This window comes from Cucurbita pepo, chromosome 9, assembly GCF_057944985.1.
Source record: "Cucurbita pepo subsp. pepo isolate OVF chromosome 9, ASM5794498v1, whole genome shotgun sequence".
Classification (NCBI taxonomy): domain Eukaryota; kingdom Viridiplantae; phylum Streptophyta; class Magnoliopsida; order Cucurbitales; family Cucurbitaceae; genus Cucurbita; species Cucurbita pepo.
In genome coordinates this window covers 754,408-780,132 of record NC_141806.1, presented here as the reverse complement: position 1 = coordinate 780,132, position 25,725 = coordinate 754,408, and the positions used below count along the sequence as shown (strand labels likewise).

Below are 25,725 nucleotides of genomic sequence, written 5' to 3'. Positions count from 1 at the left end.
CTAATAGGAAAAATATTATCTCACTACAAATATCTAAGATATATTTCATAACTAATATATTCTCCAAATATTAACTGATTATGAATATCTAAGATATATTCCATAACTAATTCAAACGAATAATAAGTTGCACTAAATTCTGATAGACTTATAGTTGTACTTTATTCGAGGATTATTGAGAGTGACTCACACATTGGTTAATTTAGTGGAAGATCATAAGTGAGGAATACTGTCTCTATTGGTATGAGGTCTTTTGGGTAACCCAAAGCAAAGCCAAGAGCTTATGCTCTAAGTCGATAATATCATATCACTGTGGAGAGTCGTGATTTCTAACATCTTATGCTTTTTTGCAAAACTGACAACTTGAGAAAATTTTAAATAACATCCCATGAACCATTAAATGACTGTAGCAATCTTTTTGTGGAGCTGCTTCCTCAAGTTATCCTTTGTTTGTACTTAAAATTTGATTTGATTGGATTTATGTTATTTTCTCGAGGTGTCATCCAAGGGTGTGCTTGAGTCGGATTGAAGAATTTGTTTAGACCAACTCAAAAGTTTAGGTTTTGTTTCATAACCCAACCCAACCATCTATTTTTTAGTTCAATTTTTTTATTTTTTATTTTAAAAAAGTGGATATCGACAACTGGACGACGGACAACAGACAACTGTGACTGAGATGCTACTACAAGGGAGTATGTCTATCTTAAAAATTAAAGGAAGAAGAGAAGGGAAGGCTTATGATTTTGCAAACAGCACACGGTAGTAGACAACAAGGTAACCCTATATATTTTTTTAATATATTTTTGGTTTAGATTGGATCAAATCAGCCTTAAGCATATTGAATTCGGACCCGACAGGTTCCTACAAAACTAAACCCAACAACCTATCTAACCCAAATTCTCAATCCTTATAATTTGAGTTGGGCTAGTTCAAGTTGTTGGGTTCATTGTGCATTGTACATCGAAATTGTATGATAGTAGAATAATTCATACTATTGCAAACTTAGAGATGATGCTATTATAGTGACCTATGATTGTATATCATGGTTAATAGGATGCATCACATTATCATATACCATGATGGTTACTAAGATCACAAACACCGAAGGATGATGTCATCTTAGTGACCATTACTATATATTGTAGTGATAACGATGTTATTCATGCAAGCAAATTAACAAAGTATACATCAGACCAAACCAAAACATCTATGATTCAAAAGAACCAATATTTGATGAAATATCAATCACCACAAGAGGAGGAGATCACTCCTTTCACTTTCTCCACGTAATGGCTAGTTGATGAATGCATGTACTTTATGTCATATTCATTTTGGACGGACTCGAGCGAGTAAGCTGGACGATAAGAATAAGGAGAATAAATAGACGAAGATAGTGAGAATATTGTCGATCCCGGATGACCAATTACTAAATCGTAGACGACCATTTCACCCGTTGAGGTAATCTTAATTATGGGGTTTGACTCGTTGTTTAAGTATCAAAGGGGTTGATATAAAATAAATCAATCCTGTTTAATGGTAATAACAAAAACTAAATGGTAGGTAATGAAGTTGATACTGAAATGATCTTCACTCAAACACAACAATATTCTGATACAGAAAGCACATGGGAATGAAAGTGGAAAACAATGTTTCTCAAATCTTTTACAAATCTAAAAGTTTTCCGTTACTGCTAAAGTCGAGAGAGGAGTCTCTAAGCTCACATCATCTACTCCGAGACTATTACGTTACTCGACCTATTAGCTAGCAGGTGGTATCCGTGGAAATTCATTTGTTAAAGCCTGTAAAAAGACACTATGGAACCTATTACCTAATGGACAAGAGCACAATACTACGTTAAACCAACACAAGTCACCCAAAAGAGCTTATTTCGGTGTCGAAAACGGGCTGAGCTGAGTTAGGAACCTATGAAATCTATGGAGGAGAATGATGAAAAACTAATTCAAAGCAAAAGGTTCAACAAGAAACCTCACAGTTTGATTGACTTTGAGTTTTGGGTTCTTGTTCTGATTGAGGTAAGTTGTCAGTGGAGGAGATTTTGAAGGGTGTCACTGCGCTTGGCGATGGTGGCTTATGTTCTTGATTGGACGGTGTGGTGACAATAGGCTTGATACCACCGGTGTATGCCGCCTTCATTTCTTCACCACTGATGGTATTGATGGGAGGAAAGAAAATGGTTGTGGCCTCATTTCTAGGCTTCTTTGGCTTCTGTTCTTGCTGGTGACCCGGAAGGAAACTACCTACCACAACCTGGTAAAGGGTCCATGGATTATATCATTATCAAAACAAAGTTAACAAGTTGAGAGAAAGAAAGAGAGAGGTCCTACTTGAACAGGACCAGCAGCTACCAACAACCCAGCAAGTCCACCGCCGACCACTTGTCCATCTTGACCCGCTAGGGAAACGCTCATTCCACCACATCTACTCTTTGTAGCTCCATTCTGTGTCGGCATAAACGATCCAGTCAATGCGAGTATTTCAAAACAACCCTGCCAAGACGAGTCGAAAAGCCATATCAGTAGAACATCGTCAAGAATTCGATAATAACGAGAGTGAAGTCGTTATGTGTTGAGAATTATTGGGAGAGGAGTCCCATATCGGCTAATTAAGGGGTTGATCATGGATTTATAAGTATGAGGTCTTTTGGGCTCTCAAAGCAAAGCTACGAGAGCTTATGCTCAAAGTGGATAATATCATACCACTGTGGAGCTTTTAAAAGCAAATCAATGTCTTATTTGAAGATGTTTGGATATCCAACATCATCACTTAGACAAGAGGACTAACAACATGAGCATATAATAAAAAGGGTCTGCTTGTATCTGCTTCCTTTTCATGTCAACAGTAAAAACCTAATCTAAAACCGACAGAAACAGATTAGCAACAATCTGTTAATCATGTCTGAATTCAGTATTCATTCAGATGGAACCAAACCAAAAATAGAAAGGAACAGACAAGAAAAAGACAATGTGTATATGGACACAGTAATCATGTCTGGAAACATCAACAGCCGACATTAGAACTTATAAATGTCCATTAAGAACATGGCCCTACCTCGTACGTTAAGGTACCTCCGGAAGAAGTGGCCTGTCGAAGTGTGACATTTGAAATTGTGCCATTTGCAGAAAGAATGCAAATAGCTCGGGATTCTTGCTGAGAGAGAGACATGATCTTCATAGTAATGTCCTAATACAGAAGGATAAAAATGCAGAAATCAGCTTAGTTATGGGTTCGAGAAATTTTTGTACAAAGGATCGTATCGGAGAGCTTTTCGCAACTCCTCGAGCAGGCAGCACTATTTTGTGACATTTTATGTACTCCTAGGAGGCCGTTTCTTGTCCCCACTGTGAGATCCCACATCGGTTGGGGAGGAGAACGAAACATTTTTTAAGGGTGTGGAAACCTCTCCCTAGCAAACGCATTTAAAAAACCTTGAGGTGAAGCCCAAAGAGGACAATATCTCCTAGCGGTGGGCTTGGGTCGTTACACCCACCATCTCCCTCTTCCTTCCCACTCACCCTCTACCATGAAAAGAATGTACTTTACTCTCTCTTTTACTCGTTTATATATAAAAAAAAAACTCGGATACATAGAGAGTTTGTCGAAGAAGTACAGGACGAATCTTCTAGTCAAGCTTTGCTCTATAAACTTCTCAACTAATACCATTTTCATGACACCAATAGTTTCTTTTTCTTTTTCGAGTTCAAACACGTGGGATGACTAGAATTCAAACCTCTAACCTCTGGGACTACATATGTCTTAACCAATTGAACTACACTCAAGTTGACGTTAATCGCAAAAGCTAATCCTACCCCAAACACGTGCAAGAATCACAATGGTGCCCAAGGTCTGATGTTCTCAAAGCCAACCCCATAACAAAACGAAAGATCGAAACCTAATCAAAGTTCATTATCGTATACGATCCCTGAAGCATACCTCTCCAGCATTGACAGTGATAACATGGGGAGTAAAATTAGCACCAACAGAGTATGCAAGTTTCTGACCTGCAAAAACAAATTCAAAACAATGTTATTTCCACATTGAAATGAAAAAAAAAAAAAAAAAAAAAAAAAACTCCCTATTTCTTAAATGCTACCCCAGTAACTATATCACATAATAAATGCAAATGAATACACAAAATTATGCACATGAACCCAAAAGAGTTCCTGGCCAAACCTATCATGCTCAAATGCCATTAAATTGATAAGGACCAGTGTTTACTCGCTTTTAATACCCATCAAGAAAGAACCATTAAGCAATTAGCAGAATGAACTCAAAGCAGCTTCCATGATTAATCGATTGACCTCTTAATCGAAGATATATGTGTTAATCGTTTGAGCTTAATCAGTTGGCAAACAGCTCAGAATGTTTTGGCTCCATAATTTGTTGTTATGGGTTCACAGTACAAAAATAATTGTGTGTTCTACAGTAACTTTTAACAGAACTTGCTTTGGGTAGCTAAGTACAAAAGGAAACCAGTTTTTGAGGACAAAGGGTCCACTACCGCACCCACACACACACACACACACACACACATCAAAAACTGACAAACAACCGCTTGAGTCAATGTCCACTCTTAAAACCAGACATTGCCATCGTACTTCACTGACATCGCAATCAGCTAACATTCAGTAGCCATGGCCACAGATCTGAGCTCAGAAAAGCTTATAACAGAGGTCTGAAAAGAAACATACCCGGATTCTCAAACTCAAATCTCTGTGGCTTCTTGATTATCGCTAGAGACATGTCGTTGTCTCGTTTCCAGTTGGGGAACTCGCCGGTCAGTGGAATTGACGACGATATCGGCATCGGAGACAACGCTAATGTCAGTGACCGCTTCCCATCCGCCTCGTACTTTCTCGGCCGACCTCTCTTCTTCTTTGTATCTGTAGTGGAAACCGCCGTGAATCCCGGTGGTGGTGCAGTGGTTGGGATGCTCGCCGGTGTGGTCGTAGCCGTTACTTTAGGCTCATTGGTGGGTTTTAGGGTTTCTGTTCTGGGAGCTAACTGGAAGGTGTCTAGGGCTTCATTGTTGGTAACTGTAAACCTAGAAACTCCGGCTTCTTTCTCCTCCTCCATGGCTACAGCTCGCAGAAACAAGTGAACTAGAACGACCCAGAAGATTAAAACCCTATAATTTTGGATTTTTTAACTTTTTTAGTTAAAAATTTCCTAAAATGGATGATGGGGTTCGAGGTGGGAGGTGGGAGGTGGAAGAACAGCAAAGATAAAGCAGAAATTTGAAGAAAAATGGGAGCAGAAATGGGTATCAGTTCCTAAAAACAAAACCCAGAAACTCAATACTCAAGTTCTTGAAGTGCTACACGATGAACACAGGAGGCTCTGTTTTGCACTGTGGTGAACTCAATTATCAAGTTTGACTTTCCGCCATTGCAGTCACTGCAACGAGCTTCAGTGGTGAAGCAGAAATTCCAGAAAAAAAAAGAAAAGAAAAAAGAAAAACTCAGGAAGAAATTGCAATAATTACGGAGAAATAATAAAACAAAATCTTGTGTTTGAATACAGAAATCATGAATTTTTGGGTTGGAGGAAAAGCAAGAGAAATAAATAAAGTTTAGAAAATTAAAGTAAAATGGAAATATAAATTAATTAAATATGGAGAATTTTTTTTTTTTTTTTTTTTTTTTTTTTTTAAAAAAGATGCAATTTTTTATTGTATAATACAACGAATAAATTTTGGTTAATGAAATGGTTCACGTCCGTCTTGGAAAATTAATAAAGAAATTTAATAAATGGCAAAGCAACCAAAAATTAAGGTTAAAAAAGAATTAAAAAAAAAGGCTTTTTTTTTATTATTTAAAAAATTACATTGAATTTGTTCCAAGAAAAAAATAATAATAATTCAAAGCTGTAAAGCTAACATAGGAGCAATGTCATTTTCCCAACTACTGACAATTTCTCTGTCTCCTCAGTTTTACTATGGTTTGACCATTGGAAATTTAGACCTTAATGTTACGTTGATTTACTGTTCATGCCACTAGGTATAAAATAACCTAGTACTATCATGTTCAGATGTCCAGTTTACCGAGATTCTCCGTTTAGACAGAGAATAGGGAGTTTTCACGGTGAATTTTTAGGAATGAGAAATGAAATAGATGGTAGAAATGGGACGGGGATAAAAAAGCTAGTCATTCCCACCCGCCTCGTAAATGTCTTTAAATGCATATTCATACGGACATATAGTTATGGGTTGAATTATTTTGTGCGTCTAGAAAATATTTATATGATAAGACAGAGAAGGAATTTTTTCTTGTCCTGTCTCTTCACATTGACTCATGGAAACTTGAAATTACACCCCTGTCCTTTTCACACTCGACAAAGATCTCACAAATGAATGGCTTTCAATTGAAACTGAAAAGTGCAGATTTGGAAACTTTGTCCAGCAGAATGACAAGTTCATTGCAAATCTCAACTCTTTTAAAGAGGAAACAAGACATGTCAATGAATTTTCAATGGCTTCAGGAATATGTTTGTGAATGCGAGGAGTAAGATGAACATGCTGACGCGGAGGAGCTTGTGTTACAGTCATCTGCATCGGAACCGACACGTTTGAAGGTGTGGATGGCACTAGGATAGGCGTTATCTTTGGTGTCTTGATGTTTTCTCTGGTGGTACGAGGCCTTTTTTGGAGAAACCAAAAGCAAAGTCACAAGAGTTTATGGTGGACAATATCATACTACTATGAAGGGTCGTGGTTCCTGACAAGTAGATGAGATGTTATGAAGTCGAAGAGAGCAAGGCACCAGCAGCACCACCACCACCGATTGACATTCTATGACCTTTTTTGACACTCTGAGGCTTTAAAGGGCTACGTTTTGACCCAAAAAGTGCCTTTGTTCAGCCATTAGTTGCCCCTCAAGTTTCTTCTGGTCCTAAAGTGTAAAATTGAAATGAACAGCAATTGTTAAGGAAAATGAAAACTAGGAATGGAAATGTGCTAAGCAATATGATGGGATGAACAAGATATGTGTGTCTGCTTGCACGCATATACATGTATATATACTTTCACGGAAGAGGATAAATTACGAGAGTTTAGAGAGTAATCCAGTTATGCTTCGGTCTCCTTGTATTTTCTCTGTCCTGTTTTTTGTGCTTGTCTAGATCGAATGTGTTGTTGTGTGGTCTTAACCGTGTTTGCATTGTCTTCAACCCCAATGTAGGCAGGGACACAATCAGCCTATTATTACCCCTTGAAGTTCATAAAGTTCGAGACGAACTTGAAGTTCATAAAGAAGTGAACCACACGTGGTTCCCATTTGCAGAAGTCATTGTGAGATCTCACATCAGTTTGGTTATAAGGGTGTGAAAGTCTCTATTTAGCATATGCATTTTAAATACATGGAGGGAAAAGCCTAAAGAGGACAACACGTGCTAGCAATGGGCTTGGACGGTTACAAATGATATTAGAGCCAGAAATTGGGCAATGTGCCAGTGAGAAGGCTGAGCTCCGAAGGAGGTGGACACAAAGCATGTGCCAGCACGAGGGGTGGATTTGGGGGTCTCACATCGATTGGAGAAGGGAACGAGTGCCACCAAGGATGCTGAGCCTCAAATCCCGATATAAAGGTGTGGAAACCTCTCTCTAACCTTGAGGAGAAGCCCGAAAAGAAAAGAAGAAGACAATATGTACTAACTGATACGAGTGTTGGTTACTTACTCAACTTTGAAAACCAAATATAAATATATTAAAAAGATTATATTTTCCTCCCTTTAAAATAAAAATAAAAATAAAAATATTAAAAAAATAATAAATTAGTTAGCTTTAAGACCATGATCGTATATTTATTAAAGATTATATTATAATATTAAAGTTTAAATTTTTAGAAGTTAGGTGATAGACATTATATTAAATATATTGGTTTATTAAAAAAAAGTATACATTTTTTTAATAAATATTATATTGAAAAAATGAAAAATTTAAAATAACTATTATTTAAAAATATAATAAATCCTAAAAAATTACTAGTAGAGAATTAAATTCTTGCTAGAACTCAATAAAAAATTATTGGTTAATTTTTTTTATAAATAAATAGAAAAATAGAGGAAGATTATATGATGAAAAATTGATATAATTTAATATTTAAATTAGTTTTTTTTTTTTTTTCTCAATTTTCATATATATATATATATATATATATATATATATTTTTAAATTCCTTAAATTATCCGAATCCGACGCTTCAGATAGTACCCTAAAGAATAAGAGAGCAAGAAGGCTCACGAAACGCCATAGCCAGAGCCAACCACCACCATCTTCTTTCTAAGTTGTTAACTCCTTCGGGAGCCTGCGTCCAGTTTCCGACCAAAATTGAGCTTTCCTTAGCTTCTAATGGCGGCTACTCCAATGAATTCTCTCTCGCTTTCCCATGTCCCCTTCTCCCTTCCTATTCAATCTAAATGTCACTCTTTAGAACAGAAAACTCTATTCCTTCCACTCAGCCCCTTAACCGAGCTGAACCTCGCAATTAAGCGTTCTACTGCCACCCATCCGGTCCCCAAGTTCAGCCGTCGCGCCACCACTGCCACTGTATCATTTAGCCTCCCGGCTTCGTAGGATTTGATTGCCACTCTTGCTTGAGTTATTGATTCTTTTTCAAGCCCATATAACTAAATTTTTTTTATCTGATTTTCCAGGAAACCCGAGGGCATTTCCCCTGATAAACTCCCGAAGTAAGTCTATTCTCAAAATTTCCCCCATTCAATTGGCGTTTTTGTGCTGCATGTGTTGAGCTTTAATGGTGTTAATTGGAGCTTTTTTGTTGCTTTTCTTCATAATGTGTGAAGGTTATGTTCTAATTGAACCAATCTTTTTGAAATTTAATGAGGGCTGGTGATATTTTAGGTTGAATTTTAACTTTAGTCCTTATCAATAAGTTTAGGACTTCAATTTTAATCTTTAAGGCTTCTTTGGGAGGTTTGCAATTAATTTTAAGGACTGCAGTTGATAAAACTGAAAGGTTAAAATTCATGTTGAGCCAAGTAGAATGATTTCTTCTTATCTTTCTCCTTTTGGTTGTGTTTCTTTTTTTCCTCTATCTAAATTGATTTTCCAGGATGTTAGCACATCATAGCTGTTGAATCATTTGTTAAATGACTTCTTCTTCTTCTCAGCATTAGACTGCCAATTAATGCAGAAATGATATTGGTGTTAATTGGGATTATTGTTTGTTGAATTTGTGATGTATAAGATGGTCGGCAAGAGCAATTAAGTCATTTGCAATGGCAGAATTAGAGGCAAGGAAACTCAAATATCCAAATACAGGCACAGAAGCATTGCTAATGGGAATTTTAAATGAGGGTTAGCTGCCGTTCCAACTCTGAAATCATTTATTATTTATATCTAAATTTGGACTTTCAAATTGATATAGTTTAGCTGAATTCATTTAAGTTGAGAAGTATCTGAATTTTGAACCTTCTTTTTTAAGAAAAAAATAGGCTAAAATCTAGATCGGCTACTTTGTCCCGCACCCCTTTCCAGCATTGTTTCATGATATCTTGCATTGTCATCTGATATCCCTCATGTTCAGCTTCCGATTGTTTTTGGAAGACTTATTTATGTTAAGAATTCGACATTGAAGCTTATGTTCATGTCAACTCCTGTCAGCTGATGATTATGAGTAACCTATCTTTGACAGTATCCTTAGGTCACTGGCCACATGCTTTTTGATTGTCCTTATGCTTAATTGCTACCAAGTACCAATATACTGAAGTCAATTGACAATTTTCATCCTTGTTCAGTGAAAAAAGGGGGTTAGGATATAAAATAATAAACTATAGGTGCATTTTCATGGTTGCAATCTACTCTACTGCTTCAGTGCTTGATAATTTTCATTTTCCTTAAGGTATATTTCTTCACATTTTTTTCAGGAACAAGTATAGCTGCTAAGTTCTTAAGGGCTAATGGAATTACACTTTTCAAAGTAAGAGAAGAAACTGTCAAGCTACTTGGAAAATCTGACATGTATTTCTTCAGCCCAGAACATCCTCCATTGACTGAACCTGCTCAGAGGGTGCTTGATTGGGCTGTCGCAAAGAAAGTAGAGTCAGGTGAGATCATGCTTCCTAATCATACAGCAAATCCAATTCTTATTTCTCCTGTAATTGAATGATCATACTTGTGTTTTCTACTTAGACCTCTATGCATGCTACTTCTAAGCTTCCATTTTAAAGAATGAGATGTTAGGATGAGTTTTGACTCCTGATCGAATCACATTTTTAGTATTTCCTATTTCTGTGTTCAAACAAGGACCTAATTGGCAGATGAAAACAGATGAAGGGAGGTTATGCGTGTTTCTGTCAGACCCTTTGACTAATTGAGTGGGAAGGAAGTAAATCAAATAATTCTTCAATTTCCAGATTATGCTACCTGTGACACTTAAGTAAAGGATGGATACATGAATGAATCGGGACCATATCCGAACGATAGTGATCTTGAGGATGAAATGACTAAAAAAGCTTTAAAAAATTGAAAGTTACTATACATACCAACAAAGTGCATCTTCCTTTGAGATGGCTCAATCATAGGAACTCTTAAATTAGGTATGCTTTGTTTGAAACAATGGATGACCTCTTAGAAATTTTTTCAGGAAGTATGTGAGTAAGGACAAAACATGCTGAAAGAATTTGTATTGGTCTGTGGGAATAGTCTTCATTCTTAGAAGTAAGAAATAAGTAACGTGACCATGTTGTAGGGGAATGTCGGGCCATTAGGTGAATTTTGGGCATGGAGACGTTACACTAACTGCACTAGAATAGTGAATAAATGCTTTCAGGATGATGCTTGCCACATTTAAGTGGCTGCTACTTCTATCAAAGAGTTTGGAAGCTATGTTGCCTACAGGAAACAAAGACTTGTTGTAAAGCACATATTTTCTCATTTAGCAACAAGCACCCACATGCAAAGATTTTTGCTGACCTTTTTCACCATTTTAGCGAAGAATGACTTCAATACATCTTATTATCTATTTATTCATAAAACATGTACAAATATGCACAAGTATGTGTGAAGTTCTTAATTGTAGATTTTGACCAGAATGATTATGACGTGCACTTTAGTCTGTACTTTTCTTATGGTGGTCTTCATTTAGTGAGCCTAAGATATTGTATGCAGGTCAATCTGGGGAAATAACTGTAGGTCATTTGCTTCTTGGCATTTGGTCAGAGGAATCAGCAGGTCGCAAGATCTTGGCCACCCTTGGCTTTGATGATGAGAAAGCGAAAGAGATTGAAAAAACCGTAAGTGTAAAGTTAATTTCATCTAGCTAGTAAAACCCTCAGGATTTGATAACACACTCCAATAATACATCTTTATTGTTTCCAGGTGGACAAGGATACAACTTTCAGTAAATCGATCGTTTAGGAAGATGTGATGTGATTTTCATATTTTCGTCAATGAAATCCTGACAAAGAAACCCCCAAATGAGATTCATATGATTTGGACCTTTGTGCATTCATTTGGTGATATAGTGATTTGCCTGTTTAATCAGCACCTGCCGTTCAACGTAATCAGCTTCATTTGGAATTGACTGTTGCTCGAACTTGTGGAGTGCTGGTATGGTACGCTACATTTAAATGGTCTCAAATTGCTTGCGGGACATAGTTTTTCTTTACTGTGGCTTTTTTTGGACAAGCGACCTGAGTTGAAAAGGGAAATAATAACACCTATAATTAGCACATAAGATTCTTAATTTAATCTTTGCAAGACATCCTCGATTATTTTTAAATTTGAGTATTTAAAACTTTATCTTTGTTTCTTTTATGCTTCTTCATTTATGGGCTCCACCTGCCAAAATTCTAACATTCTGTACATTTTCATATCTCTCACCGGTTTAAGTTTGCTCTCAAACTTTTTGTCCGAGTAAATTCTTTTCTAATAATGCCCTTGCTGAAACTTCAAGTATTATTTTGGATGTTCAAATTGTATAGTAATATTCGAAAATAGTGAGTCGAAATTCAAATAGTAATGGGAAGTCTTAGCAGCAATTTGTTAGATATTATTTGATCAGCTATTTGGTAGATATCCATTATAAAGAGGCACACCAGGTATTCAATATTTTAAATTTGAACTATTGTTCGACTTGAGAGATTATTGTTAAGCTGGGCCCTTTAGCATTGTTCTCATAGTTTAGTGCCATATTGAGTTAGTGGATGTAGATTTAATAATGAGTGCATTTTATAGATGTATATTGATAAACATGATCCCCATTAAATGTTTCCACACTACGTATTTCTTTCTGTTCGATTGTATTCAACAAGTTGAATGAAAGTCTGATTTTCTCTGAATCTCTTTATCCCAAATGGAGGTGGGGATTTCTTGATGTCTGTTCTTCTGGTTGAATTTGGTGTTTGTTGATATGATATGATTGCCATGGTGAAAGGGACCAACTTTAGTGGATCGACGTAGGAATAGATCCATGTATCAGGAACAACCATTTTTTGTCATTTCAAAGTTTCTAAAAGCATTCTGATTCACAGCCATTAAACGAATGCATTGTCTCTGGTCACTTTCAAGTCACTAGCCAAAAACTTGAACAGTAACAAGTTTGTCTGCTTAAGACTTCGCATCTAGTCCATCTGCATAGAGTTTGCCACATGAAGCAACCTCATCTTTTTTGACTTTTGCAGGAGTTTGAGTGAAAGTTGAATGTGAAATTGTCTGTCATTTCTTCTTTTCCCTTTCTTTTTGCTCAAATGGGTTTCTTTAGTGACCTTTTCCTTTTCTTTTTCAACCATTACCCCCCAATAAAAAAAAGTCTTACCTGATTTTATTATTTCTTATCCTATAACTCTAGGGAATGATGTTCTGCTCCCTAACCATTGATCTGATTAGGGTCAAAATGTATAACACCTTGGATCTGATCAGTGAAGCTTAAACTTGCACTGTTGCTCTAAGGTAATCATCATTCCCCTAAGAACAATCATATGATTATTTCCATTTCAGCTATGAATTACCTGCAATAGTATCATTTATGCTGGTTATTTCTGTTCTTTTTCCCTGTCAGAGATGCCTTGTTCTTGATTTTCTTCATAGCAACTTTGTTCTTGTTTTAGTTTATATGTACAATAAAGTAAACGTTCGAGATGATAGAAATGTGATCCAGAAAATAGAGGTCGGCAGTCGAAATAAAGGGAAAAGGAAAGAAAATTTATCTTCCAAACCTTAGGATCAAAAGTGGATAACAATGAGGTATATCCTGAAGAAGGAAAAATGAGGGTGGAAATGGAAGGTAGAAGAAGCAGGGAAAGTGGGGGAAGAATGTGTGCCATTGGTAGGACCTTAAGCACATGTAAATGGAAAAGGGAATAATTGTGTGTTGAACATGATGATGGCACACGTGCGCATTAGGTCACCCTTAGCAATAAGAAACCAAGAGGAAAAAAGAAAAGGAAAGGCCTAGCATAATCTCATTGGGTATGTTCTTAAAGTGTTTGTTCTTTGGGGCCATTATCTTTATGGGTATGTCTTGTAAAAGTGAGGCAAAACCTCCTCAATTTATGTTCAATAACGAGTAGCCCCCCTTCTCTCCCCTCCTCCCTCTCCTCTTCTTTCAAAAGTATTATATAGAATGATAGAAATTGTATTTGTAATCTTAGGGTCAAAAGAAGGTGTAGTAGTGGGAATCTTAGCATTGCACACTCAGGTCGCTATCAATGCTAACGAGAGGCAAAATGAATGTTCGGTTTGACATAAGATCAAAAGAATAAGTCTTTGTTTGTTGCTTTTTAAAATTATGAGTATTATTTTAATTTATCGTCAGTGACTCAGCTATATTAGGTGAAAGTTAAACACCGTTAAGATATTATTTGTACAAGGATGAATGACCCGTTCATGTTGGCCTTGCATTTTTTATCTCGTCAACTATTTTGTATCAGGTTAGCTCAATCAGTTAGTCATTGTATACTCAAGAACTTTATGTCAATTGATAAGTTCGTGGGCATAATAAAAAAATTACGAAACTTCGAGATCTAAATTGAAAACAAACCAATAATTCATAGATTAAGAACACAATCATGCACCTTTTTTTTTTTTGTGGTTTCACTTGAATGGATGAAGATGCGAGAGAGAGGAAGCATTAGAATAGTTAGAAAATAATGTCACATCACCCCCACATAGACATGGATGATTAGGCCATGCACCCATTATTTAATATTGAAAGCAAGCAAGAGCACCAGCCTATGAGAACAGAAGACTCCTCAATCATCTTGTCCACCCATGTTCACTGTGTGCCTGCGTGCGTGCGTGCGGAGCGGCGAGTGGGCGCGGCGTGGCTGGCCCTGCCCTGCCCACGCCCACGCCCTCACCCCCCTCCACCTCCAAGCACCTCACGCATGCCTCCAACCCAATTATTCACTTAACACCTCTTCAATAATAACAATAATAACACTAAACTTGTCCTTATAATATTCACCTTTTTACCTAAATATGTTATCTTTAGAGCTTAGCTTAGTAATTTGTTACTACACACCTCTATGAATTAACTAAACACATACTTCAAACTTCAAGAGATTGGTTAAAACAAAGAGAGATTTGAAGGTTCTTAACAATGAACCAATTGTAAGACGACAAGTGGCGAATCGGCCCGCCTTCCAAGTTTGTAGGTTCTTAACAATTGAAACACATGGGCAAAAGCATGGGGGAGGGCTTCCTTTGCCTACAATTCTTCTAAGAAATCCCCACAAATTAATGTAAACAAACCTCCCCCATTGTTTCACATCCCTCTCTTCCATGTGCTCTTCTTGGCTCCTATTCCCATTTGCCTCTTCATGCTCTCCAACTCTAACTTCGATTATTTAATACGTTCGTCTTCTTAATAGATGTAAATTCATCTAAACGAGACAATCTCCAATGAAAGATTTTGCTTTAGACTAGCCCTTCAAGGTCCTTCATCCCGGGCTTGGGTTCAAGAAGCCTCCTCAACAAAAATCTCTACTTCTTTCGATCAAGATCAATGTCCTATCAAAAGAAAGTTTGAACTCCATGCGCTTGATTCCTAAACCATCTTGACCTAGGCTAAATCTAGGAAGTCACTTATTGTCATCCGAAAAATCAAATTTTGTCTAGACAATTTCAAAAGTTCAGAGAGTTGTTAGATACAAAATTGAAAGTTCGTAGAACCCAATCTCAAATTTTTACGAGAGTACTCTCTTTTTTCGTTCATAAAAAAATAGAATAATGAAGTAATCATTCCAAATAACACAAAAATCTCTCAATCTCAATAGAAATTGAAAGCAAAATTTGCAGCTCTGCTTTAGCATTATTCATTGAATACTCAATTTCATGTGTCTGTCTAACAAAAGGGTAGAGAGAGAAAATATTAAGGGTAGAGAGAGAAAATATTAAGGGTAGAGAGAGAAAATATTAAGGGTAGAGAGAGAAAGAAGGGCACATTTAGAGAGAGAGAGAGAGAGAGAGAGAGAGGGAGAGAGAGAGAGAGGCCTGAGGGGTTTAGTTTAAGAAGGGTTTGCCTAATCATTTACCGACAACTCAACAACAATATCTTCCACTGTTCTTCCATTGATACCCAAAAGCTCAACCATACATCAAAAAATAATACAAATACATTGTGATCATCATCATCATCAACACGCTCATCTAACCCAAACAATTTTTATATTAAATTATCAATTTCGTTTTAAAATTTTTAGTTGTCTGGCGTTAGATACCATTTGTAACTGCTTTAGGTCACCACTAGTAGATATTATCTACTTTTGCTCGTCACATATCATCATCAGCCTCATGATTTTAAAACTCGTCTACTAGCGAGAGATTTTCATACCTTCATAAGGAACACTTTGTTCCCCTCTCCAATCGATACGAGATCTCACAATCCGTGTTGAGGATTATTGGGAGTGAGTCCCACATTGGTTAATTTAGTAGAAGATCATGGGTTTATAAGTGAGGAATACTATCTCCATTGGTATAAAGTCTTTTGGGGAAGCTCAAAGCAAAGCCATAAGAGCTTATGCTCAAAGTGGCCAATATTATATCATTATGGAGAGTCGTGATTCTAACATGGTATCAGAGCCATGCCCTAAACTTAACCATATCAATAGAATCCTCAAGAAGGTATAGTCAAAAGTATAACTAAAGTGTGTACTTTGTTCAATGACTCTAGAGAAACGAGTTGAGCCTCAATTAAGGGGAGGCTATTCGAGAGCTGTACTTTGTTCAAGGGGAGGCCATTTCTTTATTATTATTTGTTTGCTTCATTCAATCAAAGAGAACTAAGCTTGCCGTAGTACTATATACTATATACTATATCCCTCCTTTATCTTCATTTTTTAAAATTGTCACATCCACCACCTATTCTCTCACATTAAATTAAAATATCCACATTTTAATAATTCACTTTCCATACCGAATAATGAAAAATTGTTCATTGAACAAACACTGCTCTTCTGTTTCCCCGATGATTAGATCGATCATAGGCTGATAAAATTATAACGATGATCAAAACAAGATAGTGTTTTAAGAATCTAATAATGGGTTGAAGAGAATTTTTCGAGTTGACGTGTATCATCAGTAAATGTTTTTGATGACCCATGTTAGAAAGAACGACATGATAGAGTAACAATAGTTATCACACAGTATGACAAAGACGTGTCAAGTCCAAGTTAAGATGTTTAAAGATAAACAAAAGCATTTTTTAGAAGAATGTCGTGTTTGATTAATTACAAATTGAATAATAAAATTAAAAAGAAGTTAAAGAGATAAACCATAATTAAAATGGGTAATACATGAAAACATGCAAATTAACAAAAGAAAGAAGCCAAGCCAATAACGACATGGCCTTCAATTATTATATTATCTTTTTAATAATTAAAAAAATTGTTTAATTTTTTAATTAAACATATCCCAAGAAATAAAAAGGAAAAAAAAAAGAAAAAGGGGAAAAAAAAGTGATATTATTGTTCACCCCACGCTCATCCCAAGCGTGTGTTGGGCTGAACCCACTAGAAGACAAAGTAGCCTTTATTTATATATTCCCACGCGCTACGTGTGTGACTCTGCTTATTTCTTAATTGTGTCTATTTTTTCTATTTTTTAAAAAATTTATATTTATATATTTCATGAATTTCTTTAATAAATTTAGTTGATTTAAGATTTGTGGGAATACCAAAAAATAATAATAATAATAATAAATATATATATATTAAAAGTATCATAAACACCCTAATTGCCAAAGTGAAAAGAAATTGGGTTGAAGCTCAAATTCAACTCCTTGGTCTCGGTATAGAGTCATACATGTTAGATGAATACGACTCTCCACAATGGTATGATATTATCCACCTTTGAGCATAAGCTCTCGTGGCTTTGCTTTGAGCTTCCCCAGAAGGCCTCATACACATAGTATTCAAACATATTAATCAATGTGGACTCACTCCCAATAATCCTCAACAATGCATGCTCTTGAGTACTCGGTGAACAAGTCAGTCGTATGAAAATTGTAAGTTGCGAACAATTCAAACATAAGAACAGACCTCAGTCGTGTATGAGAGAAAATACGTTGAAAACGATTTATAAGAAAGCAATGTTCCACAGCTTTGATAACATATAAGTCAGGTAGAAAGAATTGACGACTAATCACATCCTCTACAGTACATTATGGTGCATTTGAGCTATAAACATGATTTTGGTGAACAATCATACGATCGGACAAAAAATTGTAAAGATCTAACTATACATGAGAGGAAGTAAAAGAAATTTGAGATGAGCATAGGACCAGGAATGACGGGAACATAATAAATTATGAATTATATTTATATTTGTATTAATTAATAACTTGAATCCAATAAAAATGATGGAAGAAAATAATATTAAAAAAAAAAAAAAAAAAGTGCTACCTTTCGTTTGTGTTAGCGGTAATAAGATCCCATAGTGGGCGCTCTCAAGACATCCCACGAGCTTTACAACTCCCTCTTCCAAGCCTTCCCCTCTCCCAAAATCCCATCTCTCTGCGCAACATGGCACTCGAAACCTGGCTCAGTAAGGTCAAGAACGCCGTCTCCAACAAGTTCGATGTGGTTCGAACCTCATCTTCAACCACCCTCAACACCCAACCCACCACCACCACCACCACCGCCTCCTCCTCCAAGAAATCCCCAAACGTCGGCGTTTTGGCGTTTGAGATTGCCGCCCTCATGTCCAAGCTTTTGCATCTATGGCAGTCCCTCTCCGACACCCACATTATTCGCCTTCGACATGAGTCTCTTTCGCTCGAGGGTGTCCATAAAATCGTCTCCAACGATGAGCCCTTCCTCCTCGGCCTCGCCTGCGCCGAAATGACTGAAAATCTTCGACTTCTTGCTAACTCTGTTTCCCGTTTGTGTATTAAATGTAACGACGCCGATCTCCGGTCCTTCCACCGGGCCTTCCATGACTTCGCCGACTCCGGCCGCGATCTCCATAACTGGGTATGTTAAATCATCACTCAACATTTGGGTATTTTTCATTTTTTATGATTTTAAAGTGGAGAACAATCATACTAGTATCGAATTCATGCCCTTAATTTAGAACAAAGAAATTGATTTAAGGGCTCCTAAGGAAGGAGTGGAGCCTCGATTAAGAGGAGAGATTGTTCGAGGGTTACATACTATATTCGAGGGGAGGATTGTTGGATTCGAGGGCTCTATAGTGTACTTTGTTCAAAAGCAAAAACACCGAGAGCTTATGCTCAAAGTGGGTTATTGTGTAGAGTCGTGATTTCTAACGGGTTATGTTTTGATTTACAGATATTGAACGAGAAAGAAATGGAGTGTAGGAACAAGAGGGTGGAGAGATTAGTTACAGTCACGGCGACTCTCCACCGAGAAATGGATGAGCTATCAGTAATGGAAGCTGGTTTAAGAAAAGCAGTAGCGAATTTGCAGTCATGTCAGCAAGAGAACAGTTCGCCATTGGAGCAGAAGATCATCGATCTTCAACAGAGGATCGTTTGGCAGAGACAAGAAGTGAAGTATTTAAAAGAAAAATCCCTTTGGAACAGAACATTCGATACAGTGATGTCAATTCTAGCAAGATCAGTTTTCACAACTCTAGCCAGAATCAAATTTGTTTTTGGTTTGGGTCAATTTCCCTCGTCTCTCCCACGTAGCCTCTCCGCCTCCGCCGCCGTCCACCCACTCAAGAACTTAAACGACAACGGCAAGGAATTTCCGGTGAGTAAAAATGCATTTTTTGAACCCAATTCGAAACTCCTCAAGCCGCCCATGTCCACTTTAGGAGCCACGGGGTTGGCCCTGCATTATGCCAACTTGATCATAGTCATGGATAAGATGATCAAATCGCCTCAATTGGTGGGCGTGGATGCTAGAGATGATCTTTACTCATTGTTGCCGAATAGCGTTCGGTCGGCGTTGAGAGCGCGGTTGAGAGGGGTCGGTTTCACGGCGAGTGATCCGTCGTTGGCCGGGGAATGGAGGGAGGCGATGGGGAGGATATTGGAGTGGCTGTCGCCAATGGCACAGAACATGATAAAATGGCAAAGTGAAAGGAGCTTTGAGCAGCAAAATTACATGGCGCCAAAGACGAATGTGATGCTTTTGCAGACGCTTTATTTTGCTAATAAGGATAAGACAGAAGCTGCCATTACAGAATTGCTTGTGGGGTTGAATTATATTTGGAGATTTGAAAGGGAGATGACTGCTAAGGCTTTGTTTGCCTGCAACAACTTCATTGCCACATGAAAATGGGAGGAAAAAAACCATATTTCTTGTGATTTTTCTTGGGAAACTCTCATCATCTCAACGCTTCTGTTGTATATTTTATCATACAAAGTGTATGTAAATGATATGATGATTTTAATATGAGAATCAAAAGATGGAAGGAAAAAAGTGATATAGTTTTTGTTGGTTTATGGACTCATATGTATCAGATAGTGGGTGGACGATCCAACCTCCGACACATGGGCTAGGGTGCAATATCGACACACCTATTGTCCTTGAAAGACCCATTTCAAAGAAAGTTGCCCGAGACACTCGTCTCGCAATTCTCGTCCCTCACTATGACACACGTATATGCAACAGGATAATTTGCTTAGGCCATAGGGTGCAGTGGTGGTGAAGAGCTAACACCATGTTTCCCTTAGAATAGATTTTGAGGCATTTTCAATTCTCTTCACGTATAAGTTATTTCGGCGAACTGTCATATGACATCATGTAGCATTCATCTGATGTTCGATTGACACCACATTTAACATATTTCATATGGACGGACTTGACTCGAGAATCACATGCCCAAATTCCCATTCATATCCCTGACTTTTGAGGTTAAGGCTTGAGGTCCTACTTGACCCTTCAACAAGCCTATCTTTGACGCTTGTGTCTACTTGTGACCCTTATCTTGTTTATGTCTCCCCTTCTCTTCAATGTCTACTCTTCTGTGGTGTGTTAGATGATATATCGTCCTCTTCGGTCATATCATGACACTCATCCAGGCCTTCACTTGGTTGGTCGGAACATGAGGGCCCACTCTATGTAGTGTGTTAGATGATACGCCGTCCTCTCTCGATTCGGGAAAAGCATTCAAAGAACAAGGTAGAAAGAAAGACAAGATGGCATTGAAAGTTTATGAACCAAGCCAAAGGGCAATCGGTCACATCATGACACTCATCTCAGCCCCCACGTAGCTCGATTAATTTGAAAAGTAAATTATAATTCCACTAAAAAATAGAAAATTTAATTTAACTTAACTAAAAAGATTAATTTGAAAAGTAATTAATGAAAAAAAAAAGTGCAAAAGATCAAATAATAATTAAATTTAGCGAAAACTAAAAACTAAAACTGTGATTGATTCTATACTCTATATTCAAGCTTGTCGCCCTTGATTTCAATCATCTGTCTACCCAATCTCTCTCGCTCCACCGTCTTCATATCGAAGTTGCATCCATGTTTATCCTCAAATCTATGCATACGGCAAAACAAACCACCGCACCTGCACGAAAACCCTAACAATCCGACCTTCTTGTTGCAGAGTCCGCATCTGTTTTTTCTCGCCGGCGCTTTCGAATCGGTTTCTGAACAACTCGGATTCATCGCAGTTTCCGATTCTGAAACTTCAATACTCTCCAAGTCCGATTTGAGCGAATCGTCGGAGTCCTGTCGCCGTTGAGCAACTTCATCGGGTTTCGTTGGGATTGAAATCAGATTTTCTTTAAGAAAAGCAGCGTAGCAGATGGAACACAAGTTGCGAGTCTTCGGATTTCCAAAGAAGCCACAGTTATTGGCGCAGAGTGGTGAGTCGTTCGAATTCTCTGAACTTCCGAAACCAGCCATTTGATCGTCTTCTTCTTCTTCTTCTTCTTCTTCTTCTTCTTCGTTCTTTCTTGTTCTTGATTTTGGTGGTGATTTTGATGTTTGTGTGTTGATTTGGAGCAAGGGCGGAGTCGATTATATAGAGAAATCGGCATGAAAAGATTACTAAAAGAACATAGGAATTGGAAAATAGATTTGATCTTAACTATCTGAATCGAAAATTTGATGTTTATTATTTTTTTATATAACTATTCCCTAATCTAAGAGAGTTCAAATATTTTAAAAGTACTTCTATAATTTTTCAAATCAATAAATATTTTGACGCTAAATTATTTAAAATTGAGAGTTTTAGATTATTTTTTAAAAATGGCACTTAATTGGGCCGGCCCACTAAAACATTTTGGTAACCGGAATTGGTTGTTTGACGCTTGTTTGTCGATGTTGCGCACAATGATTTTGCGGCGTGAATAGTTGATTGTCGCCCTTTAGCATATGACGCATGAGTGATGATTTAGTTGTCGTGTAGACATAAGCTCGAGGCTCGGACATCAAACTGTTGGCATCAGCTCATTAATGTATCATTTAGTTGTCTGTGTAGACATAAGCTTGAGGCTCGGACATCAAACTGTTCGCGTCATCGATTACCTCACGCATTGAGTCTCATTAGTCCCTTCAACGCATGAGTGATGATTTAATTTTTTGGATCTACAAGTTGGCATCAAACTGTTGGCGCCAGTTCCTCATTAATGTATCACAAAGTATTGTGAGTAACCGTAGTCCATCGATTACCTCACACATTGAGTCGTGTTAGTCACTTCTTTCTATCAACACCCCTCCATCGATTCTTGCATCGATTACTTCACGCATTGAGTCTCGTTAGTCCCTTTCTATCAGCACCCACTCCTGCTCCTAGAGAGTATTTTAACTTTAACTTGAAAATTAAGGACAATTGAATTGGCTCAATGGCTGCATGCAGCAAGCAATAGCCTGTAGTTCTGAAGGCAGATGGAGAACCAAAAACAAAATTAAAGGGGAGGAGACAATAATGGAAATAAAATGGCCAATTAAATATTTATTAAAAGAAAAAAAAAAGTTAAGAATTGGAAATAATTACAAAACTAATATGAATTCCCCTAGCCCAAATTCCTATTTTTAAAAAAAGAATACATCACGGCCAATTACAAACTGCAACAAAGTAGATGAACTCCAACAATTTCTGAAGCCAAATGGTTGTGATCAGAGAGCCAAACCAGGATGTTCTATCCCATGTTTGATTAAACCAATGGGAAGAAGGCAGTTTTGGTTCTTCAAAATTTCAACCCAGCTTCTGGTTTTCTTTATAGGAAGCTATGAAATGGGCTAATTGATCTGATCATAAAAGCAAGAAAAGATGCTGGTAAGATCACTGACAATTTCCTGTTGCAAGAATTAAAGATGGAGGACAGACATGTCTCAACTTCCCAACTTCTTGGAACTCAACATCATTTCATCAAACCTTTCCAGGGTAAGAGAGAATGATGATCATAAAAGACGCCCAATATGAACACAGAACAATGATGTCAGTCTTGAGCCTGAAAGAAATTAACATCTGCTCCCAAAAGAAAGGTTTTTGTCATCTGAAATTCTAGGGTCGATTTTCTATTTCAACAGCTAAAGCCAAACGAGAACTCAACTGGGAGATTTGCACGTAACAGCCATTTTTCTAATCCTTTCTATAACGATCAATAAATCCTCTCGTGAAAGTGTAGTGAAACAACATCTAAACCATCCAGGTTCTATGCAATGACAAGCAGATCCAGGAGTCGCGTTAATTTTAGCTACATTCAGCAGCTTCTCCCATAATTCTAGCTCCCCTTTCTCACTATAAGAATTCATCAGTCCACTCATATCAGCCCAGCAGTAAAAACCAGCACTGCTCTTTGCACACTTAATACCCAACTGTTTCAAACCAGCCACGAAAAGAACATGCATCTCGCGAATCCTCTTTTTGCTCGTCTCCAGGTATTCATTAACGAAGGTTCTGTCCGAAAGCATCAAAGTAACAAGCTGCTGGGTTGGAGCGGAAATCGGGCAAAATCTTGTCATTTTTCTAGCAGCAGCCAAAACATTTTCATTTTGTGAATAGATGACACCAACTCTAAAGCCAGGAAGAGAGAGGTCTTTTGACAGTCCATACACTATATGAACTCTATTCTTGTCAATATCTTCCGAATCAATCAGTTCAGCCATGCTCACAAACTCGTCATTTCCATAAACTGACCCTGCAAATATCTCATCAGATACAACATGGATATTCTTTTCTTGGGCAAAATCTAAAATACTGTATAGCATTTCTCGGGGCAACATGTTGCCAACTGGATTTGCAGGGTTAGATAAGAGAACTCCCCGAACTTTTATTCCTCGTTTCCTAGCTTGATTGTATGCTTGCTCTAGTACAGTGATGTTCAAGTTAAAGTTGTCAGCACTACGACAGTGAACTGGTATTAAATCCACTCCAGTTCTCCACTTCACATCTCTATCAAAACTGCATACAACTTTTCTGATTAATTATCGCATACCTAGGTATCTAAACTGCTTTTTGTAACGACGTTTTTTTTTTATCAAAAAAATCAAATGTAGTTTAGGAGCTACTAACCCAGGATAATAAGGAGTTGGAATAAGAAATGCATTTCCAGGGTCTGCTAAGCAGAAACAGAGTACCTCGACCGCGGCAGTGGCACCAGATGTTAACAATAATTGTGATGGATCAAAAGCCACTCCACCACCCATTACCTGAGACATGAAACCTGCCATAGCCTACAGTAATTGAATTGATTTCAGGACATGAACCAGGAACTGAATGCTTAATAACCTTATAGTACTGATTAAGAAAGTAATACAACAAACGTAATATTCAGCATGAAAAAGGGAAAAGGACACAAAGAACTGTCATGTCACCAATAAATCCTAGGTAAGAACAATACGATTGATTAAGAAATAAACAGCAATATGGCTTAACCTTTAAGATTCCAAGCTTTTAATATCTCGATACATACCCAAGAATATGAGTTCAGCTTCAGCATCAGTTTTAACTTTTAACTTTCATTACATTGAGCCCTTCAAAGCCCTTTAAACAGTAATGCAGCTATCAGGAAAAGAAAGCAGGACATGGATAACAACATATATTGCATTTCACAGATGAGTTTTGGATCGTGAACTTCAGAGCTTGTGGAGAGAGAGGAAGTTAGACACGAACGCAGACATTGTAATATCAATTTCAAAACACTTGTGCAAGTTAAGCCACATTCATTTTCACTCCGGGACTAAACATTCCAACACTAGGGAATCGAGATCTTAGAGCCAATATGCGTTTCCACCAAAAGAATAGCTGAAATAGACAATAAAAATAAATAAATACCATTTTCATCTCCCACAATCCATCGAAAGGCTGGTACGTAGCCATCCCCATAATATTCAACTCGACGCTATTGCCTCCACCAACGGAACCAGTATAATTCTCCGATATCCATTTCTCAAGCAAATCAAAGCACAACTTCAAGCATAGAAAACAAAATAACAGAGTATTAAAAAAAAAAAAAAAAAAAAAGGAAAAAGAAACTAAATCTCAATTTGAAGAACAAAAGAGTTCGAATCAAAATAGAAACAGTACCCTATTCTCGGACAACCCAAGCTGAATAATCCCATTCGGATTATCCAACCTATCGTAAGGATCCTCCCGAACGCGATCCAATCCAATATAGTAGGGGCAGTTATTGGGCTTCGCAATGGAACTGGCTCGAGAAGAAAGCCGAACTCGACCAACGGATCCGCGCGTTAGTAGATTAGAGCGAGAGGACGAACGGTTGAGGTCGACGAGGTTAGAGGAAGAGTGAGAATGGGACGGAGAATTCGAGGAGGAGTCAGAGTTGGGAGAACGATTTCGCTTGAGATAAAGTTGGAGGAAGTAGAAGAGAGCACAGGGAATGAGAGAGCCCAACAAGAGACCTCCACGGCCTTGGACAACGCCTTGCAGAGGCACCACAAGCCTCATGACGGTGACTCCGCCGCGCTTTCAGATTTTCGGTATCAGAATTCGAATCTGAGCCCGAGCTCCAGGTGGTAGCTGGCTCACCGGAGACGCAGGTGGACGCCCGGCAGCGGAGGAGAAGTGAGGAAGTGATGGCGTCTTCAATTTGGTTGGTTTGGGTTTGGCAGATGAGCTTAAAGGTTGGCTGCCGATGAAATGCCGTGAGTGACCCAAATCTATTTTTTCTTTTCTTTTTCATTTATTTATTTATTAACCAAAATTGTAAGGCGAGAGTGAAAGGGAACCTAGGAATCTGGATCACGGAGATGAGTAGTACCTCTAAATGACCGAAATACCCTTGGAAGTTTATTGTATGAATTATTTAATTTATATGAATTAACATAATATATACATTTTTCTCCACTTTATTT

At 37.6% G+C, this 25,725-nt stretch overlaps 5 protein-coding genes across 5 annotated transcripts; 2 read left to right on the top strand and 3 right to left on the bottom strand.

Moving 5' to 3' along the window:
• Positions 1–1,637: 1,637 nt before the first annotated feature.
• Positions 1,638–5,590, bottom strand: LOC111802191 (AT-hook motif nuclear-localized protein 6). The gene is made up of 5 exons (XM_023686463.2): positions 4,710–5,590; positions 3,952–4,019; positions 3,070–3,201; positions 2,346–2,507; positions 1,638–2,268 (listed from the first exon to the last, which is right to left on the bottom strand). The coding sequence occupies exons 1-5, from the start codon at positions 5,092–5,094 to the stop codon at positions 1,975–1,977; spliced, it is 1,041 nt and encodes a 346-aa protein (XP_023542231.2). The 5' UTR covers positions 5,095–5,590; the 3' UTR covers positions 1,638–1,974.
• Positions 5,591–8,207: 2,617 nt separating this feature from the next.
• LOC111802742 (ATP-dependent Clp protease ATP-binding subunit CLPT1, chloroplastic) lies at positions 8,208–11,789 on the top strand. The gene is made up of 6 exons (XM_023687217.2): positions 8,208–8,586; positions 8,671–8,706; positions 9,225–9,334; positions 9,904–10,083; positions 11,147–11,271; positions 11,357–11,789. Exons 1-6 carry the CDS (start codon positions 8,366–8,368, stop codon positions 11,393–11,395), a joined length of 711 nt encoding a protein of 236 aa, XP_023542985.1. The 5' UTR covers positions 8,208–8,365; the 3' UTR covers positions 11,396–11,789.
• Positions 11,790–17,907: 6,118 nt separating this feature from the next.
• On the top strand, positions 17,908–19,873 carry LOC111802192 (protein PSK SIMULATOR 1-like). Its single transcript, XM_023686464.2, has 2 exons — positions 17,908–18,450; positions 18,769–19,873. The coding sequence occupies exons 1-2, from the start codon at positions 18,001–18,003 to the stop codon at positions 19,720–19,722; spliced, it is 1,404 nt and encodes a 467-aa protein (XP_023542232.2). The 5' UTR covers positions 17,908–18,000; the 3' UTR covers positions 19,723–19,873.
• Positions 19,874–20,574: 701 nt separating this feature from the next.
• Positions 20,575–21,547, bottom strand: LOC111802400 (zinc finger A20 and AN1 domain-containing stress-associated protein 10). Its single transcript, XM_023686748.2, has one exon. It carries the CDS (start codon positions 21,307–21,309, stop codon positions 20,830–20,832), a length of 480 nt encoding a protein of 159 aa, XP_023542516.1. The 5' UTR covers positions 21,310–21,547; the 3' UTR covers positions 20,575–20,829.
• Positions 21,548–22,334: 787 nt separating this feature from the next.
• On the bottom strand, positions 22,335–25,541 carry ACS12 (1-amino-cyclopropane-1-carboxylate synthase 12). The gene is made up of 4 exons (XM_023686231.2): positions 24,938–25,541; positions 24,686–24,820; positions 23,924–24,084; positions 22,335–23,812 (listed from the first exon to the last, which is right to left on the bottom strand). Exons 1-4 carry the CDS (start codon positions 25,316–25,318, stop codon positions 22,957–22,959), a joined length of 1,533 nt encoding a protein of 510 aa, XP_023541999.2. The 5' UTR covers positions 25,319–25,541; the 3' UTR covers positions 22,335–22,956.
• Between the last annotated feature and the right edge of the window lie 184 nt (positions 25,542–25,725).

Coding starts and splice junctions, on each gene's coding strand:
- LOC111802191 (XM_023686463.2), bottom strand. CDS start 5,094: ATGGAGGAGGAGAAAGAAGCCGGAGTTTCTAGGTTTACAGTTACCAAC. Junction 4,020..4,709: donor ATTTGAGTTTGAGAATCCGG/GTATGTTTCTTT, acceptor TTGTTTTTGCAG/GTCAGAAACTTGCATACTCT. Junction 3,202..3,951: donor TCACTGTCAATGCTGGAGAG/GTATGCTTCAGG, acceptor CTTCTGTATTAG/GACATTACTATGAAGATCAT.
- LOC111802742 (XM_023687217.2), top strand. CDS start 8,366: ATGGCGGCTACTCCAATGAATTCTCTCTCGCTTTCCCATGTCCCCTTC. Junction 8,707..9,224: donor TCCCCTGATAAACTCCCGAA/GTAAGTCTATTC, acceptor GTGATGTATAAG/ATGGTCGGCAAGAGCAATTA. Junction 10,084..11,146: donor CGCAAAGAAAGTAGAGTCAG/GTGAGATCATGC, acceptor TATTGTATGCAG/GTCAATCTGGGGAAATAACT.
- LOC111802192 (XM_023686464.2), top strand. CDS start 18,001: ATGGCACTCGAAACCTGGCTCAGTAAGGTCAAGAACGCCGTCTCCAAC. Junction 18,451..18,768: donor GCCGCGATCTCCATAACTGG/GTATGTTAAATC, acceptor TTTGATTTACAG/ATATTGAACGAGAAAGAAAT.
- LOC111802400 (XM_023686748.2), bottom strand. CDS start 21,309: ATGGCTGGTTTCGGAAGTTCAGAGAATTCGAACGACTCACCACTCTGC.
- ACS12 (XM_023686231.2), bottom strand. CDS start 25,318: ATGAGGCTTGTGGTGCCTCTGCAAGGCGTTGTCCAAGGCCGTGGAGGT. Junction 24,821..24,937: donor TTGGGTTGTCCGAGAATAGG/GTACTGTTTCTA, acceptor CTATGCTTGAAG/TTGTGCTTTGATTTGCTTGA. Junction 23,813..23,923: donor CCAACTCCTTATTATCCTGG/GTTAGTAGCTCC, acceptor AGTTGTATGCAG/TTTTGATAGAGATGTGAAGT.